Source organism: Nansenia antarctica (assembly GCF_963989245.1).
Source record: "Nansenia antarctica genome assembly, chromosome: 18".
NCBI lineage: Eukaryota > Metazoa > Chordata > Actinopteri > Argentiniformes > Microstomatidae > Nansenia > Nansenia antarctica.
In genome coordinates this window covers 23,615,769-23,629,885 of record NC_137691.1, presented here as the reverse complement: position 1 = coordinate 23,629,885, position 14,117 = coordinate 23,615,769, and the positions used below count along the sequence as shown (strand labels likewise).

Sequence of the window (14,117 nt, the reverse complement as noted above, 5' to 3'; positions counted from 1 at the left end):
CCTATGTCTGGGAAATATGTGAAGACAATCGGATTCGAGGGAATTAAACAGCTGATCCCTACCACTGAGCTTGTAAGCTTAGAGTACAAAGGACAGAGAGCAGATCTGTCAATACTTGTATCAGAACACACGCCAATAGGGCTACTAGGGAGAGATGCACTATGCCAATTGAATTGTACAGTGAAATGCACACCTGACGGCTGTCAGGTGACAGTGCCACAAGAGAACAGACAGCTGTCTGTCATGATGGACAACAACGCATCTATGGTGTATTGGGTGGGAGGGCTTAGCCCAGACCTAATGGAACCAGCAAGGATGTGGGACAATTATATCCTGGCACACATGTCAGAGGCCAGAAGGCCTACTGATCCATTGCATTGTACACTCCAGTATTTTAGAGAAGTTGCAGATGCAAACCCAGATGAGTGGCTGAAGCATCAGCCAAAACAGGTACAGCTTAGTACAAGTTGTATAATCCTAGGCCCTCAGGGAGTGGCTATGAAGATAAACAGTGACACTTATCTAGATCAGGAGCATAAGATTGAGAGTAGCATCCCTCATGTGACACTTATGATATCTGAACACTATAAACAGAAGCATTTAGGGGCAATGATGGCAGACTCAGAAAAAGCCAGATTTGTAACGACAAAAGAAAACCCTGCTATCTGGAGGAGCATTGATGGACAGTTCACAAAACTGATGATCTCTGCTCAAGGAATAGGACATCCGCAGACTGTGAAGCTAATGAACCAGCTAATCCTTCCTGTATAACCTGAAAAAGACCTCAGAGAAGAAATGATACAGAACGTGCCAGCAGACCTGTGGGCAAAGAACAGTACAGACATTGGATTTGTGAAATCAGCTCGTCCATTGAGAGTTGAACTCATACCGGGTGCAAAACCCCCTTGGAAAAACCAATACCCATTGAAACAGGAAGCAATTGATGGAATTGAGCCACAGATCAAAGGATTGTTAGAGGCAGGAGTCTTGAAGATAACTCAATATCCGTTAAGTAACACACCTCTTCTGCCAGTAACGAAACCTGATGGTTCATATCGTCTGGTACATGACCTACGGGCTGTGAATGAGGTAGTTGTCAGCTATCCAGCTGAAGTTCCTGATCCTCATGTGCTGTTGACTCAGATTCCATCTACAGCCAAAGTATTTACAGTGATTGATTTATGCGGGGCTTTCTTTTCTATACCTCTTAGTGTAGAAAGTCAAGGGTTATTTGGGTTTACCTACAAAGGTCAACATTATCAATATACCAGAATGCCACAAGGGTACAAACACAGTCCTCATGTTTTTAATCAGGTCTTGAAGGAGGACTTAGACGGGTTAGGGCAGACGATAAGTAGTACTGCCATTCAGTACATGGATGACATACTCCTTTGTGCCCCAGATGAAGAAACATGTCACAGGGATTCCGTTAAACTGTTAAAGGTTTTGGCGGAGAAGGGACACAAGGTGTCTAAAAAGAAGCTACAGTATTGTCAGGAAAAGGTAACTTACTTAGGACAATCTATTACACAGGGACATCGCAGTGTCACTAATGAACACTTGGAAGCTATTCAGAAGGCTCCAAAACCACGAACGGTTAGGGAAATGATGATGTTTTTGGGCATTACTGGGTATAGTTCAGCATGGGTGGAGGATTACACTAGACTGGTCGCTCCATTGAGGGGGATGATTAAGGAAACAGGTAGTGATAACCTCCAATGTTGCATTACTTGGACAAGGGAAGCTGATTTGGCGTTTGAGACAATTAAACACAAATTGCAAGAAGCGCCAGCTTTAGCGCTTCCAGATTATTCCAAAGAATTTGGATTGTATGTTTCTTCTTCAGCCGAGGGGAAGTATGCCTGCGCTGTTCTTACGCAACCAACAGGCATTGGACCTAGTCCACAGCCCATTGATTGATTGATTGAAAACTTTATTAGAAGATTTGCAGAAGTAGGTACACGAGAGTACATATTACATACAAGGTCAACTAAAAGGATAAAAACCCAAGAAAGCCACTGGCTTATTTCAATTGGGGTCCTTGATTTTCAATTCATCGTTACATGTAAGACAGACAGGAAAAGAAAAAAAACTAGTACTATCTACAAGATAATACAGACAAATAACTATTACTATCTACAAGATAAAAATACATCCATCAATACTAGATCTACAATACAACAAAACATCAGGTATGTACAGCGGGTAGGACAGATGGGGACATACACCACAGGTGGGGGCGGGGGACAAAACACAAAGTATGTACAGTGGGTAGTTCGGGTCTTTTAATCTGATTTTTGATTTAGAGGGTCCAGTTACGGATTGCAGCCTCCTGTAAATGTTTTTTGAGAGTGGTTTTGAAGGTGGGCAGTGTTTTGCACTCCTTTAAGATTATAGGAAGGGCGTTCCACATTTTTACGGCATAGTTTGCAAACGAGTTTAACCCCTTGTTTGTGGTGCAACGCGGTTGAACGTGGTTCGTGGAGCTTCCTCTGGTGTTGTATGTGTGGACGTTGTTCACTTTTTGGAAGTATGTTGACAGGTACTTGGGTGTCTTTGTGGTGTAGCGTATCTTGAAGACCAGGCCCAGTGCAAGCTGCTGCACTCTGTCAACTACTCGTAGCCAATCAAGGCTCAAAAAATGAGCAGCGGTTAGATGTGTCCTAGGGTTGAGGCCTAGCAGAAGCCTAACCAGTTTATTTTGGGCTGTCTGGAGTCTTGTTTTATGGGCCTTTGTGGTTCTATAGTACCATGATGTTACGGCATAGTCGAAGTGACATTGAATGAGAGCTCCTGATAGGGTCCTCAGTGTGTTTTTACTGACAAGTGAGGATATCCTGTACAAGAATCTAGTTCTATGGTTCACTTTTTTGATTACTTTTGCTGCCATTTTATCTCCGGAAAGATTTGCCTCTAAGATGGAGCCCAGGTATGTAATATCCTCTTTTCTTGTGATATTAATGTTACCCACTTTTATTTTAAAATTTTCAGCCTTTCTGAGTTTAGATGGGGATCCGTATAGGATGGTTTCAGTTTTACCTAGGTGTATTGATAGTTTATTGTCAGCTAGCCAGATGCAGATTCTACTCAGTTCAGTGCTTAGCGCTTTTTCCACCTGCAATATGTCCCTGTCAGAGACCAGCAGAGCCGAGTCATCCGCGAACAGGAACAAATTGCAATCACATGCTGATGACATGTCATTCACATATATTAGGAACAGTAAAGGTCCCAATATGCTTCCTTGTGGAACGCCGCAGGTCACTGGGAGGGGGGGGGACAGTGTTCCGTTCACACTAACCACCTGTTCCCTCCCCTCTAAGTAGGATTGCATCCAGCCCACCGATGTTCTATCGAACCCAATTGCTTTCAGTTTATCTAACAATATGTGGTGATCTACTGTGTCGAAGGCCTTCTGGAGGTCCAGCATGACCATGCCGCAGTACTTGCCCGAGTCCACCTCATGGTTGATGTGGTCGTTCAAATAGAGAGGGCATGTGTCAGTGGAATGGGATGTTCTGAATCCTGATTGAAATTCATACATCAGATTTTTTTCGGTAAGGTACCTATCAACCTGTTCATAAACTATTTTTTCCATAAGTTTCGAGATGGAATTAAGAATAGAAACAGGTCGGTAGTTGCCTGGGTCTAATTTGCTTCCTTTTTTATACAGTGGGGTTACCCTTGCTATTTTAAAGTCAAGGGGGACGTGTCCCTGTTTGATGGAGAGGTTTATTATGTGGGTGATGATTGGGGTAATGGAGGCAGCTGAGTCTTTTAGAAATCTGGCTGGAATATTGTCATGGCCCGTGGCCTTTTCTGAGTGTAGAGCGCCCAGCTTTTTAAACACCTCATCGTTTGACACCATGGCGAGTTTAAAATCATCTTTGCGTACACCCAGTTTATTGTAGAACGCACGGATGTGCTCTACACCATAACGCCCTGAGTGGGGTGGTAGATTGTTAACTAATTTAGTGGCTATGGTTGTAAAGAAAGTGTTTAAGCACTTAGCCACATCCAGCTTGTCTGTAAGGAGAGAATCTCCAGATTTTATGCTGATGTTTGTAGACCTGGTTTTGAGTTTTTGACTGCAACCTAGTTGGCTATTAAGTAGCTTCCACAGGTCACGTGGTTTGTTTAAGTTTTCTTCGATTTTGTTATCGAGGTATTCTTTCTTAGCAGATTTGGTCATGGTAATTACCTGATTGCATAGTTTGTTGCATTGTTTTTTAATTTTCTCAAAGTGGGTTTTGTGATCTTCGTTTAAGTGTTTCACTAATTTTGATTTGCATTTTTGAACTTCAGAGCATTTTAGGTCTCTGACTTTCATAGCATTTAGAATGTCCGAATTCATCCATGGTTCCGATCGGGCTTTAACCCTGGTGGTTCCCATGGGGGCTATTGTTGTGAATCCCTCATCGGCTCCGCCCCCTCCTGCCTCGTTGGCGCTCGTTGAGCCTCATCAGGCTCAAGTGGAGACAGCTGGGTCCAGCTATCAACTCAGGAGGAGGCAGCCCTATAAGAAGCCCCAGAAACCTTCCTCCGACGCTTGATTATTTTGACCCATGTGGTTAGTAGTTTGGCTCTCCCTGTTGTCTATTCTCGTTCAAGTAGTTTCACTTCAGAGTTTTGTTTGTTTGTTATTTTGCTAACCTTAGTTGTTTTCTTTGTTGATCCTCGCTCCCCAAAGGAACCTGCCTCCCCCCCTGCCTAGACCCCCTGCCTGCCTATCGACTACGTCTCCTGCCTATGTCCCTGCCTGCCTAACGACCACCCCTCCTGCCTATGCCCCTGCCTGCCTGCCGCCTACTCCTCCTGCCTAACCCCCTGCCTGCCTGCCGCCTACTCCTCCTGCCTAACCCCCCCCGTCTGCCTGCCTGCCGACTATTCCCCCTCTCTGCTCTGGACTGGTTAGTACACGTACATATTTCAACACTTCACTCATCTACATATCTACACCACACTAGTTTTGCACGCTAGACACTCACACCCAGACACATAGAGTACAGTCCCACTCACACCTCATTTACATTATCCAGTTCTCTGGCATCCACACATTCCCCCCACTTAGGCCCCGTTAGAGTAGGTTTATTCTTTTGTCCATCATTTTAATAAATCCTTTTATTGTTAGTTTGCCTCTTGTGTCCGTCTGTTCTGGGGTTCTGCCACACTTGACTCTTTTGCTAGTGCTACCATAACAGAATAATCAAGCCATCATGAGTCAAGGCAGCACCTCGGGGCAGACGCCCGCAGTTAAGCCCAACCCTGTTTCCCATTCAGTTGACGAGCTTGTTTCCGCCCACGCGGCCGAGCTCGCGTCCCTCCAGGCGGAGTTGAGTAAGGCTTTCCCCTCCGTTCAGGGTAACATCGCTGAGCTCCAGAAGTCGTCCACCTCCGCCTCAGCTGCTCTCGCCTCCCTTGCTGTCCAGATGGGCACTCTTGCCTCTGCGGTGGCTTCCATCCAGCTGAGGCTGAACACGCTCCCTGGAGGAGCTGCAGACCCTGCTCCCCCTGCTGATTCACCGGGGGTTCCAGCCCCCCCAGGGCGAGCTCCCGCCCAACCCGAGCCCAACCTGGTTACCCCTCGACCCTTTGGAGGGAACTTTGATCTGGGCAGAGGGTTCCTGACCCAGTGTGAACTTTTTTTTGCTTTCCAACCGTCCAAGTATGGGTCAGAAGAGGCTAAAGTAGCCTTCGTTATGTCCCTCCTGGTGGACAAGGCTCTAGACTGGGCCATAGCCGTGGTGGGCAGAGACCCACATCTTGCCCAGGACTACGAGGCGTTCCGCCGGGAGTTTTCCTTTTTGTTTGACCACCCCTCTGACGGCGCGGACGCCGCCTCCAGGATGCTGGAACTCCGGCAAGGCTCCAGGACCGTCGCGGACTACACCCTAGAGTTCCGGATCCTCGCCGCCGACAGCGGGTGGGGAGACATAGCGCTCCTTTGCGCCTACCGGCGGGGTCTGAGTGAGGCGGTGAAGGACCTTATCGTCCGGGACCGCCCAGGCTCCCTTCAAGAACTGGTCACCTTGTCCCTACAAATGGATGAGCGCCTGCGGGAGCGCCGCCAGGAGCGCAGCCAACGCGCCGTGGGGCCCCCTCACTCGGTCCCCAGCCGCACGTCCTCTCTCCCCCGTTTTGCGGCCGCCCACTCGGCCCTGCCCCCTCGGGTTCCCATGCTCTCCCCAGCCCCGTCCACCTCTGAGTCAGCGGAGGAGCCCATGCAGGTCGGCCGGTCCCGCCTCTCTCAGGAAGAGAGAGAGCAGAGAATGCGGGGCGGGCTGTGCCTGTATTGCGGAAGACCCGGACACGTCCTCCGAACCTGCCCGGCGCGGCCAAAAGACCCGGCTCGCTAAAGGAGGGGTTTGCGTTCCTTTGGTTATAGTCAGCTGCAGTGCTTGCTACCTAGCATTAGCCAGTCTGCGAGATGGGGAAGTGCAAGTTCAACGAGAGGTGGCTTGATTACAGAAGATTTTGCGATTGGCTTAAGTCCACCGGCTACCCAGAAGAAGCAAGATGCACTGTGTGTAGGAAAACATTCAAACTCGGCACCATGGGCATTAAGGCGGTTGAGAGCCACCTGCAAAGCGAGAGGCATAAAACGGCTGCTAAGGGCCAACAGCAGACGCCAGGAATCTCTCAGTTCTGCGTGTCTGCCCCGGGCTCAGCGCCCCAGACAACGGCTGCCGCTGCTAGCAGCACTGCTAGCAATCTCAGAGCAACGTTTGGTGGAACACCTACACTGAAATCGGAGATTGTGTGGGTTCTCAATACAGTGGTAAAGCACCAGTCCTACTCCTCCAACGAGGGGATTGGAGATATCTTTCGGATTATGTTTCCCGACTCCCAAATCGCCACTACATTTGCTTGTGGAAAGGACAAGGCGTCATACATAATACGTTTCGGATTAGCTCCTTACGTCAGAAACGAGCTGATCGCGAATGTGAACGAGTCAGTTTTTGTTCTAATGTTTGACGAGAGTTTGAATCATGCCACAAAAAACAAGCAACTCGACGTGCACGTGCGGTATTGGGTCGGCGATCAAGTGGAGTCGCGTTACCTGGGCTCGCAGTTCATGGGACACGCTAAAGCTCAAGATTTACTGCAACACTTCAAGGTAAGTGCATTTTGTCAATGACAAAGTATTAGCTTTACATTAATTTTGGCAGATACTGGCAATGTCATGTAGATTCAGTATAATAGTAGGCGTACCATAGGGAATGATGCGGTGTAGTCTAGTCATTTCCACGTTATAGAGAGCCACAGAGAGGGAGAGGGGACGCGGGAGCGGGCGGGGGGATGGTGGGGAGAGAGAGTATCTAAGGGCGTAGGGAGAGGGAGTAGATGGATGAGTTATAGTTTGTTAACTGAGGATGTGTGCAGACAGAATGTTAAAGTACATTGAACCATTGGCAATCATGCTATTATTATTGTTATTATAATCATCATTATCATCATCATTTATTATTATTGTTATTATTCTCATCATATTCATGTCATTCTCAGGAGTGTGTGGAGAGACTGAACCTGAGGAACATGGTGTCCATCTCCATGGATGGACCCAATGTTAACTGGAAGTTTCTGGAGCTTCTACAGCAAGAGCATGCTGAGCAGTATGGTGGTGCCCAGCTGGTTGTTGTGGGTAGCTGTGGGCTCCATACCCTACACAACGCATTCAAGTGTGGATTCTCCATGTGGCAACTGGAGAAGGTAAGATGATTATAACTATGAGAAGTAATCTTTCATTTGTCCCACAAGGCAAATTGGAATATTACAGCAAGTGGACACTTGACAGGATTTAAAGAGAGCATGAATTTACAGATGTTTCATACTATTAACTCCTAAGTTCTTTTTCTAAGGGTTTATGCAATCAAAAGTGTCTGCACACATTATGTGTACAGTTCAGTCATTCTGTCAGTTTAGTTCTGGTATGTGTCTGTGTGTGTGTGGTCTACTGGGGAGCGCTGCTGGTTGAGCAGTCTGATAGGGCAGTGAGGAAGGACCTGCAGTATTGCTCCCTTACACACTTTGTGTCATTCCCCATGAGAGATGATGGCTAATTCAGCATTCTCCTCTCTCCCACCAAGGTGTTGAGAGCAATGCACTTTGTTTTCCACAATACACCAGCGAGGAGGGATGACTTCATTGCCCTCACCAAATCCTCAGTCTTCCCATTACCATTCTGTGGCCATCGGTGGATTGAGAACCTGCCAGTTGTGGAGAGGGCTATAGAGGTAATTAAAATCTTGATTTATATAGCACCTTTCTAAACAAAGTTACAAGGTGCTGCACAATGTATGATAAAATAGACATGCATGATAAAATAATACATACACATGGTGGAATTAAAGGTATGGCCATCACTGGTGAAGTATGTGGATGCAGTGAAGACAAAAAAGTTGCCAAACCCTGGGACAGCGTCATTTGACACCATCGAAGCAGCCCAGCGAGATCCGCTCATCTTGCCCAAGCTACAGTTCTTCATGGCCATCTCAAGGACCTTCACTCCCTTTCTCACAAAGTACCAGACTGACACACCAGTCATGCCATTCCTTGGCAAAGATTTGGCTGACTTGTCCAAGGTAATCAAATTAATAATGAACAATCAACAACAAAAGCAAAACAAGTTGAGTGTGTGTGGGCATGCTGAATGTGTGTGTGAGCAGGGAGAAATGGCAGATGCTACTGGGTGGCTTGATTAATTAAACTCGTCCTTAGTCAATACATAAAATTACTGAAAGATTATGTTTTGGCTAAGTAAAGGTTACTTATCATACTGTTATTGATATATTGCATATGTGATATGATATTATTTTAAATAACTATATAGAAATGCATTTCATGGTTAATGTGGTTATCAAAGGTACTTGCTTTACAATCATCATGCATTTTCTTGTTACCCTTTCAGAGTGTGCTGAGGCGTTTCGTCAAGAGGGAGCATCTCAATGACATCACTCCACTGCAGCTGGTCAGGCTGGATGTCGCTGATCAGAAGAGCTGGGTCAACCCGAAGGAAGCCGACATAGGCCTGGGTGCTGAGGCAGCCCTCAAGGTAATTTAGATGTATTACTTAACTTTATATCAAATGATGGTCCATATACAGGCAGGAGAGAATACTGTGTTAGGCCATTCAGTTGTATTTAAAACACATTACCCATCTGTCAGGACCTCCAGAGAAAGGGCACCGTAGGGGAGCTCACTGCCCTAGAGTTTAGGAAGGACTGCATGACGGGTATGTCAAATATCCTAAAGAAAGTCCAGGACAGGAGCCCCCTGAAGTACCCCATCGTGAGACAGATGGCATGTCTGGACCCCACAGTCATGTACGCCGACCCAGACTGGTGCCAGGGAAGAATGAAGCCTAGTGCAGAAGTTACTGCAAGACAAGCAGTTGTCTGGAGGTGTCTCTGCTGGTATGAATAGTTAATAGAAAAGCTGGAAATGTTGTCCCTGATTATTAGCCAATGGACAATTGGACATAAGCCTGTCTGCTAATCAGGATTAATCATGTAAATAATATTTCACATATTTCCTTTCATCTGTTTTGTTATAGGTGATGTGATTATCCAACAGTTTGGGAACTTCCTGTCTGTTGAGGCTAAAAACGAGCACTTCCTGTCCTTCCGGCCCATGGAAACCAGGCTTGAGGTGTTCCTGCATGGCTACCTCAGCCAACCCTACCCTGAGCTCTGGGGTTTCTGTCAGAAGCTTCTTCTCCTATCCCATGGGCAGGCGACAGTCGAGAGAGGCTTCTCCATTAACAAGGAGGTGGAGACCGTTAACATTCAGGAGGACACTGTCATTGCCCAGAGACTGGTCTGTGACTATGTTGCAGTTTGTGGGGGGGTTGCCAATGTCCCTCTCACCAAGGAGCTGCTAACTTCGGTGGGATCAGCAAGGTCAAAGTACAGAGAACACCTCGACCTGGAGAAGAGGAGGAGGCAAAGCACTGCACAAGGGCAGAAAAGACAAGCAGCAGAAGAGCACATCATCACACAAACACACACACCCACACACACACGCACACACACAGACACACACACACACACACACACACACAGACACACATACATCATCCAGCTGAACAGGAGGAAGCAAACTCTTCTAGAGGTATCTGATTCTCTGGAGAAGGATGCAGACAAGTTTGCTGAGCAAGCTGAGGGGAAGTCCGGCACCTTGATGGCTCAGCTCATCACAAAGTCTAACGTCCTCAGGAAGAGATACAAAGAAAAAATGTGTGATTTGAAAAAAATAGAGGCAGAACTGGAGAGTAAGGCCACAGAATTGAGGCTCATGCCGTGAGTGTGTTAAGTAGATGGGGTTTTTTTGTTAGATGTTTCCGACCAACTAATTGCACTTTTAATTTAATTAAGTTATTGAACCAGAGCTTTTATGTTCAATAAACAAAACAAGTAAACTTGAATGAGTCTCATTGATTGACATGCTATGCTTGTATTGTAGTACAGTGGAATCCCCTAACCATCGCATATATATATTTTTTCGGTCTTAAATTCCATTTAAAGTGGCATTAAAAAGGTCTTAAAAAGTCTTAAATTGAACTTGCTGAAACCTGCAGAAACCCTGTTACCTACGAGTTCCCCACGAGGTTACGTGAGTACTGAACCACGCACAAGCTTTTGTTTGGACCTCGTGTGGACGAGTGAAGTGGCCATAACAGTTTCAAGGCCCCCCGCTCACAAGCAACGTCAGCTGCAACGGTAACACTAGTTAATGGACTGAGTTACAGAGTGCGTGTGTGTGTGAGTGTGGGCCCACCTTTTTATTTTACTGAATGATATATTGTACAATTATGAATCCTTTGAGTTGACTTTGAGTTTATTGGAAACATTACATTTATTTCCTTGAAAGGAATTGGAATAGGCTTTGAGCCTATATTTTGTTATGTGATATTGTGAATATTGTCTGTTGACATTGTATTGTGAATATTGTCTATTGACTTTGTATAACATTATAATTGACTACCAATACTTTAAATTTAGCATTTAGTAAATAAATATATACCCTTTGGTATTTGATTTTAAAGCCACTGTGTTGTGTCATAAGCAGGTAATAGGCAATTCATATTCAGATGATTAAAACATAAATACATTAAAAGGATTAAAAAGGAAGTCCTATTTAAAATACTTCCACATAGTTAATGGAGGCACTGATCGTCATAATTTGAATAGTTTATTATTACAGGTAATACCGCCACTTATTTAAAATAGAACTCAGGCCCCGCCCATATGGCAGGGGTTACACACAGTTTTGATGCAACAACACAATAAAGACAATAAAGATGACAGCAATACAACCTGATGGTGGTCCTGGTACACCCTTGTACCGGTTCCAGTACTGCTCTAGGTGCTACTGGGAGCTGACAGTGCCTCATCAGCACCCGGGTCCATTTTCCTGTCAACACAAATCTCAAAACACGAGTATGGTGTAATGGCCTAGTGATCCTAGTTCTATAATGTCCAATGTCTCCCTTAGTAGCAAAAGGCGACATTGAATAAGTAGGTTTTGAGGTCACGCTTAAAAATGTCCTGAGTTTTAGACAACCTCAGGCCCTCAGGTAGGGTGTTCCACAATCTAGGAGCATATATGCTAAAAGCTGATCCTCCAAATCTCTTAGTCCTAGCCTCTGGCACTATTAAAAGTTCCGTGCCACTAGACCTTAGGGGTCTAGCTGGTGTGTATCTTATGAGCATGTCCACCATGTAATTGGGTGCATCGCAGTGGAGTGATTTATAGACTAGTAAAAGGATCTTAAAGTCTATTCTATAACTGACAGGGAGCCAGTGTAGTGATCTCAAGACAGGTGTGATGTGCGCTCTTCGTTTGGTCCTAGTAAGGACACGAGCAGCAGCATTCTGAACCATTTGTAGTCTATTAATCATTTTTTGGGGGAGACCTGTCAGGAGAGCATTACAGTAATCTAGCCTACTAGTAACAAACGCATGCATTAATTTTTCGGTGTCTGCCTGGGAGAGAAATTATTGTACCTGTTACGTCTGTAGTTTTACGACAGTTTGGACTTGTGTTACACACGTTGTTGAATAAATGAAGTATCAGCTCCGACTAGAAGCTCTGAGTTCAGGCTCCGTTATTGAACATAACATTGGCGACGAGGATGGCTGATTGTTCTCTACCTCCACCCTCTCCTTTCCTAGCAGTCCCGGCAGAACCACCGATTCCGTGGAACCGCTGGATTTCCTCGTTCGAGACATATATCCTAGCTGCCGGCTTGGAGGACATATCTGACAAGAGGAAATGTGCGCTGCTGCGTCACTGCCTGGGAGCGGAGGGTCAGCGCGTGTATGGAACTCTCGGCACCGCGGCGAAATACACAGACGCTGTGGAACTATTGAAGCAACACTTCGCCCCTCCACAAAGCGCTCTTCTCCGCCGCGTCATATTCAGACGAAGATACCAACGTACAGGTGAGACAGTGACACAGTATGTGGCTGATCTGCGGGGTTTGGCGAGCTTATGCAAGTTCGGGACATTACAGAACGAAATGATAAGAGACCAACTCATCTTACACACGAACTGTGACAAGATTAGGGAAAAACTGTTACTGGTAAATGATGAACTTACATTATCAGCAGCTCTGAACATAGCGGTCCAGGTTGAAACAGCCTTGGAATGTGCAGTTAGTTTTTCAGCCTCTCCCAGCTCACCGGCAGCGGGCGCGCACAGCCTACAGGTGCCCCTCCTCCACGTGAGTGCAGCCAGCGGCGGGGAGAGCGTTTTACTGGCCTCTCGGTCACGCGACCAGCCACACCAGCCGTGTGGGAATTGCGGCTCTTCTGCACACAATTCAAGAGCTCAGACATGCCCAGCCCGTGGTAAAACCTGCTCCAACTGCGGGAGACTAAACCACTTTCACAAGGTCTGCAGGTCTGCCCCAGCTAGAGCTTCCCAGTCACCTACCACAGTCATCCATAATGTCAGCTCAGGACGAGCGCCATTCAAAACATGCTCGTTGATGGTTGGTGATGTCACTCTGCCGCTCCTCCTAGACACTGGAGCCACAGTGTCCCTTGTGAACTTGACGACCTATACACAGTTCTTCTCCCATGTGCCCCTGGGGTTGCCCTCCACCACCCTGCGTGGCTATGCCAACTCTGAGATTGACATTGTGGGCTCTTTTCAGCTGCCTGTGAAGTACGGGGAGAGGACACTGCCGGCTTTCAGGTTCAATGTTGCACGCCACGGGACCAACCTGTTAGGCCTCGACCTGTTCAACGCCCTCGGTTTCACCCTGCTAGACACAGCTGGCTCAGAGATTCACACCGTTTCCATCCCCTGGCAGCAACAGTGGCCTGCGCTGTTCAGCGGTGTAGGCTGCCTCGACACTTTTGCCCACCAGCCTCTGTTAGATCCTACAGTGATGCCTGTTATACAGCCCCTCCGCCGCTCCCCCCTGGCTCTCCGCGATGACATCTCCTCTCAACTACAGAGCATGCTCGATAGCGACATCATTGAGCAGGTGAATGCATCGCCTTGGATCTCCAACCTGGTGGTGGCGAAGAAGAAGTCTGGGGGGCTGCGCATCTGCGTGGATCTGAGAGCGGTAAACAAGGCCATCATCCCTGACAAATACCCCCTGCCAACGATAGAGGAGCTCACCGCCCAGTCCTACGGGTCCAGCGTGTTCTCTAAACTGGACCTCCGTCAGGGTTACCTCCAAGTGCCACTACACCCCGAGAGCCGCAACCTCACAGCGTTCATCACTCACAGAGGGGTTTTCCGCTACAAACGCATGGCTTTCGGTTTAAGCTCCGCCCCCAGCTGCTTCCAAAAGATCATGGCCTCCATCTTCGCTGGGATCCCAGGTGTGGCCATCTATCTTGATGACATCGTGGTTCACGGGGCCACCGTCGAGAGCCACGACGAGCGTCTCCACAGTGTGTTCAGTGCATTGGCCAAGCATCACCTCACACTTAATGGTGAGAAGTGTGTATTCGCCGCCCCAGCCATTGACTTTGTGGGGTTCCGCCTCTCAGCTGATGGCACGTACCCGCTGCACTCGAACACCGAGGCCATCCATCATGTCCCGGAGCCCACCACAGCCGCTCAGGTGGCCTCCTTTCTAGGCATGACGGCGTACTACC

General features: G+C 47.2%; 1 protein-coding gene across 1 annotated transcript; it reads left to right on the top strand.

The window, feature by feature from the left end:
- Nucleotides 1-6,769: 6,769 nt before the first annotated feature.
- LOC308173335 (uncharacterized protein) lies at nt 6,770-9,638 on the top strand. The gene is made up of 5 exons (XM_080548345.1): nt 6,770-7,707; nt 8,085-8,231; nt 8,349-8,579; nt 8,906-9,049; nt 9,551-9,638. Exons 1-5 carry the CDS (start codon nt 7,534-7,536, stop codon nt 9,557-9,559), a joined length of 705 nt encoding a protein of 234 aa, XP_080404471.1. The 5' UTR covers nt 6,770-7,533; the 3' UTR covers nt 9,560-9,638.
- Nucleotides 9,639-14,117: the final 4,479 nt, after the last annotated feature.